The 6,390-nt window shown below is 41.8% G+C and overlaps 1 protein-coding gene across 3 annotated transcripts in view; it reads right to left on the bottom strand.

The window, feature by feature from the left end:
* Positions 1-858: 858 nt before the first annotated feature.
* The window catches only part of LOC147883069 (alkaline ceramidase-like), a 43,355-nt gene continuing 37,823 nt past the window's right edge, over positions 859-6,390 (bottom strand). For all 3 annotated transcript variants that reach the window (XM_087399749.1, XM_087399751.1, XM_087399750.1), the window contains exon 3: positions 859-1,665. In XM_087399749.1, the coding sequence (XP_087255875.1) occupies positions 1,155-1,665 (511 nt within the window). In that variant the 3' untranslated portion in view covers positions 859-1,154. The remainder of the gene's footprint in view (positions 1,666-6,390) is intronic.

Raw genomic sequence — 6,390 nt, 5'->3', positions numbered from 1 at the left:
TAGTTGCAATGAAATATTTGCATTCGCTACATGAAGAAAATACACTCAAATGTTTTTAAAAACGTGTTTTTATCAATGCACTTTTTTGCTCCAAAAAATCATAATCTAAAGAAGGGTGCATCTGAAGTTACTTGCTGTGAATTTCTGACCAGTCACTTGGTATTGTGATTTCTAATTTATGTTTATAAAGTGTAGCCCTAAAGTTATTAAATGAGGGGTTATTTCGGCACACGTTTGTTTCAGCACCACCCTGATAAAAACGATTTATAATGTTTTTTTGAGAAAAACGTTTTCCATACTTGCAACTATGGTCACAAAAATCACAAAACTGACACGTCTTCCCTCTTCCACTTCAAAGCTCTGTGCACAGCGAAAGCAGCTTCAAAAGAACCACCACCGAAATACAAACAAGAGCAAGATCCAGGACCAGAACCAGAAAAACATAGGAACAGAAAAACAAAAAACATTAGGTTAAACAAGGACTCTTAATAAACATTCATATGCAAGTACCTTTGTGCCGCAGATTCATTTCACCCTCTTTGTTTTTGCTGATAAAGGTTATAGACAAGCTTTAAGGTTTTAGCAAACCAGATACATTTGACTTCAGAACAGAGGTTTTTTTGGCACTGGTTCTCTCTTACAGCATTCATTCTGGCTCTTTTGATCCATTGCTTCAGATAGTTTTAACACATTCCCAGAAAGCCATGCCAGCTATTTTCCCCATTGCTAGAGCCATCCATGGGCACCCCAACAGCAACTTCCTTGGAAATTGAATCATTACCAAAAATTTAAATCACATAAACTAAGTCAAAACTGAGGCCTATGATTGTAAACAAGGCATCTTTTACTCATCTTGGGATTAAATTTCTTCACATAAGGCAAACCCCAAAAAGGACAATGCTGTTGGGGTGTTTCGCTGATGATTCCAGCAATGGACGAGATCGAAATCATTACCAAAACTAGAATAACATCAACAAAATCCAAAGCTGAGTCCAAAAGTTACCACACGTAACCAAATCAGAAATGGCGCACTCAATATATTTATGAGTCTTCATGTAAAACTGATGTAAAAAGCCGAGGCAATTACTGTATCCCCTCAGATCCACCACAACCCAACTAAGACCTGAGGCCAATGATTGTAAATGAGCTATCTTTTACTCTATCTTGGGCTTGAAAACCTTCACATACGGCAAACCACAAAAATGATGGAGTTCTGGACTCCAATTGAGCTGTTCAGCTCGACAAAACTGCAAGAATGTGTTCGCAAAGAAAAAAGCGAACCCAGTGAAGAAATGCCACCATGCGTGTCCTTGAGGGTTGACAACCCATGCTGAGATCCTCCCACAAAAAGTCCAATCTAGAACCCACGATGCACATCCCAAAACCATGGTGAAAGCATACATATGGACGAGCCGCTTGGCATGCCGGTCTGTACTGTATATGTAGTATTTGTACATTCGAGGCAAAGAAAGCAAGCCCAAAAACAAGTTATGAATGCGGTAGCTTACAACAAACCGAAACTGTGAATGGAGGATAGCAAAAATTGAACCATAAATGAAGAGGAAAGTGGGCATGGTACTTCGGTAGTGCCAGTCAGGAGAGTAGAGAACATAAATATACAGGAGCATAAACCAAACCACTGGGGTTTCCTCACTCTGTTGATGGCTGCAAAAACATAATAATGCCACTCAGTTGGAAGCCCTTCATCTCCTACAATGAAAGAGTACTTCAATTCTTCAACATGAAATAGTGGCCGTTTACTACCAGATGAATACAGGCAAATGCCAAACACCAAAAACAAGTGCACTTTTCCACCTTATACTGGTCAACCCAAAGGCTACAAACCATCAATTGCATATAAACAATAGGAACTGGTGTATACTTGATTCCAGAAGTCCTATGCTACCCAGGATATCGAAGTCGAAACAAAAGCAAGAGATCACCTGCTGTAAGGCTGTGCATGGCAGAAAATCGCCACAAGATTGCAGACCCAGAATTGGTGCTTTATGGAAACATTTACAAACTAAGCTAGCACATCCAACTTGCCATCATCTAGCAACATGCAACGAAGAAATCCATCTAGTCAAACTTTCACATAGTAGATACAGCCATTCCAAACTCAGCTGTAGACAGTTAGAACAATTATATGTACTCATACACATTGTCGACAATTAGAACAATTATAGTGTACTCACAAACATTGTCGCTAAAATACAATCTCTCTCTCTCTCTCTCTCTCTCAACACAAAGGAACTGGGCAGTCTATCGTGATTGAAAAATCTTTGTTAAAGATAGAAAGCCATCTCACCAAATAGGGTATGCAGCCTATTCGACCATCAATACTATACCTAGGGCATGCTGGAACTGTAATGGTATCTTATTTCCATCTATTTCATTTATTATTATGTTTACTGACCACACGTGTGAGCTCCTTTGTGTGAGTTCTTGTGATATGACGTCACAACCCAGCCGGTTATTTTCTACCAATCCTGTGCACATGCTTATTCATAGTTCAGAGGTTACCTCCTATCATGGCTGATCACCATGTATGCTATCTTCAATATAGCTTTATCACCTTCAGTCTCACCATGTCACCTACAGTGTGACCATATCACCTTCCGTGCCATCTTGTCATCCAGTATGACTTTACAATCCTCAACATTGTCTATTTCGTATCGTCTTCAATACAGTATTGTTTATGCCATTTACAGTCAACATGCCATACCATTGGATCTATAGTGCCCATGATTCTTGTTGAGATATGTGAGACAGGAAACTAGCAATGCAAGGTTGTACTCAAAAGGAGGCATAACATATGCAAGCTCTAAAGTTTCTCTATGAGTACAAGTCTCAATCTTGTAACCTAATTGAACTTGAGTCTATGCTTATTTAGTCTAGCTCTTCATCATGCATGCACTTAGGATCCATCCACCTTAGATTAGATTAAGCACACCATAGGTCAAAGTTTCTCATGTTTTCACATGGTATTAGAGCTAGTTCAGTAGGTAAAAGGGGTCATAACATATGCAAGCTCTAAAGTCGCTCTATGAGTACAAGTTTCAATCTTGTAACCTAATTGAACTTGAGTCTGTGCTTACTTAGTCTAGCTCTTCATCATGCATCCACTTAGGATCCATCCACCTTAGATTAGTTTAAGCACACCATAGGTCAAACTTTCTCTTGTTTTCACATGGTATTAGAGCTAGTTCATGCCTGTTGCCTGTTGAGGCTTGTCTATCTCCTTCTTGTAGAGGGTTTCACTCTTCATTTCGGTTAAGAAAGCTTCGCATTTGGAGCTCGAAGAGAGACCTTCCAATGATGGAATTTTCCTATAATGGTGCTATCATGTGTCTTTTGAAGCTTTCTTGAGTGTGCTTAGTGAGAGTTTGTGAAAGAGAGATTGTGAGTGTGAATTATTTGTGTTAGTTTTTTCATGTTTCCTTGTGGAAGAGATCTTTGAGTGTTTCTCTTTCCTCTTGCTGCATGTGAGATAGAGTTTGGGGTCCTATGCCTATTCTTTAGTTTCCAACAGCAACGTCTACAAAGCATTCAACAAAGAATCAGCTACCTATCGAGTCTTGACCTAAAACAACTACGTTACTACTTCAAGCAACCGATGGTAGCATTGAATTAAACCAAAGCAAAGGGCCACGGCAAGCAAAACTAGGCCAGTGCAAGAAGCGACCTGCTTTGACTTGAATCAACAAAGACCAGCAACAATAACACAACTACAACATCAGCAACACAACAAACATACAAGCAGCAAAATGACCTACGCAGCCCACCTAAAGCAACGAAGACTCAGCAACCAACAGCAATCATGGGCTTCCTCACTCAAGCAATGAGTCAAACACAATGCACACAGATGCCGACCACAAGCACAAGCACCAAGCAAGCAGCAGATGATTGACATAGATGCAAACATGGAGCAGACACAACCGCTACACACTACACGAACAAAAAGGGATGAACCGCAAGCAAATGACCAACGACTAATAGCAAAACAGCTACTACATCGACCAGCAGTACAACACAGCCATGTGAAACGAAGACACATAGTGACGCGACGTTTCACAATTTCATCCAGCTCCTTGCACATGCGAATGGAGAAGACATGCCACGTGGTAGATAAGATCGACTCACATTATGACACATGGCAGACACGTGTCCATATAAGGTGTACACGTGGCAATCTGTCAAGTGTATGGACCATATCTGACGAGTGCTCTAGGCGCATAAGACTAGCCCAGGGAGCCTGGTTAGGCTTAAGGCTAGGCAAGGACACAAATAGATTAGGGTTTTGAATATAGGTTTTTTGTTATTTTTGGTGTACCGGACTCAAGCTTGTATAAAGAGACTAGGCGTTCAGTTTGCAGTACGCACATTAGAGCAAGTTCAGTTCTTCCTTGTCGGTCTCCATCCTAGATCATGTTGCGGATACGCGCCTATTTCCTAGGGTAGCCCAAGGCCCAATAGAAGTTCCAAGGCCCTCGGGCACCACCTGGTGGTGTGGGATGCCAGGCTGGATGGGAACTGTTTGGGAGATGTATCAAAAGCTCAGCTTGTGGCTCGGAGGGGACGTCCCAGTTTCTCGAATCTTCTCCTGGCAGATGTCACGGTTTGGTGGTGAGCTAGCATGCACACCTTCTATGTTGATTCTATGGTTGTTTCTTTGTCATTGTTTTGTGGGTCCAAGATTTCAAGAGCTCCGGGGTCATGTCAATTGGTATCATAGCCAAGAAGACGCTTTCAAGGACTTCTTGACCACTTTGCATGCGAGATTTGATGTGGTCGCTTTGAATCATACCCAGCTAGTTCAACAAATCAAGACACTACAATCTTGAAGACAAACACAATCCACGCTCTTACTCATGTGGCACTATGGCTTCGGTGTTGGGACCCAACATCACTTTGTATCCATATTCCACGAAATAGAAGGCTAGAACCAAGGAGGCGGTGGATACTTGGCTACATAAGTGGTAGATACACTTCCAATTTCACCCCCATGCTGATGACCAGATAATTCATCTTGCAGTAGGATATTTGTCACGTAAAGCACTCCTTTGGTGGAAGAAATTACAGCCACAACCTACCACCAAGACTGAATTTGAAAAAGCTTCAAGAAAGAATTCCCGAAGGAGGAGGAAGACTACGACATTGTGGGCAAGTTTAAAGCCCAAGCAAAATCTCACTTTTTACAGAAATTCAGAGACTTGCAAACACGTGTGGCAAAGATGGATCCCATCACTTTGTTGGAATTCTTTGTTGATGGATTACCTGATTCTTATAAGTCTTAGGTCAAGAACAACAAGAGTTCCACTTTGCAGGAGGCCATAGGATATGCGTGCATCTATGATGATACTACGACCTTTGCAAAGTAGACAGTCACTTCGGATACAGGAGGGAAAAGCAAATGCAAGTTCTTCCAGCCGTGTTCTCGCTCTAGGGAGGGCAACTCTCAGAACAACCTTCCAAGAAGAAGCTGAATTTGACAAAGGGCAATCAACATCTTTTTCTAGGCACTTTAACGGCTCAAGAAAGAGGGATGTTGCTTTATCTGCGAGGAATGGGGTCACACCAACTCGAATGTCCGAAAAAGAAGGGTTCGCCACAGGGACAAGAAACTAAGCCAAAATCAAGTCAAGGAGGGAAGTCTAAAGCTGCCAGCCATACTTCTTTGATAGGATTTCAATAAATGTTATAATTATCCTCCCTTTCGCATTCGCACCATACCTTGAAAACTTCTATGGAGCTTAGGGTTAGGGTTTAGATAACAAAGCTAAGTCTTAGGTCAAGAACAACAAGAGTTCCACTTTGCAGGAGGCCATAGGATATGCGTGCATCTATGATGATACTATGACCTTTGCAAAGTAGACAGTCACTTCGGAGACAGGAGGGAAAAGCAAATGCAAGTTCTTCCAACCGTGTTCTGGCACTAGGGAGGGCAACTCTCAGAACAACCTTCCAAGAAGAAGCACCAAGTCAAGGAGGGAAGTCTAAAGCTGCCAGCCATACTTCTTTGATAGGATTTCAATAAATGTTATAATTATCCTCCCTTTCGCATTCGCAGCATACCTTGAAAACTTCTATGGAGCTTAGGGTTAGGGTTTAGATAACAAAGCTAAGTCTTAGGTCAAGAACAACAAGAGTTCCACTTTGCAGGAGGCCATAGGATATGCGTGACCTTTGCAAAGTAGACAGTCACTTCGGATACAGGAGGGAAAAGCAAATGCAAGTTCTTCCAACCGTGTTCTGGCACTAGGGAGGGCAACTCTCAGAACAACCTTCCAAGAAGAAGCTGAATTTGACAAAGGGCAATCAAGATCTTTTTCTAGGCACTTTAACGGCTCAAGAAAGAGGGATGTTGCTTTATCTGCGAGGAATGGGGTC

The sequence above is a fragment of the Dipteris shenzhenensis genome, chromosome 28 (genome assembly GCF_047967505.1).
Source record: "Dipteris shenzhenensis isolate YYH24624 ecotype China chromosome 28, Dip_SZ_1.0, whole genome shotgun sequence".
NCBI classification, from domain to species: Eukaryota; Viridiplantae; Streptophyta; class Polypodiopsida; order Gleicheniales; family Dipteridaceae; genus Dipteris; species Dipteris shenzhenensis.
This window is presented reverse-complemented; position numbering and strand designations above follow the sequence as displayed.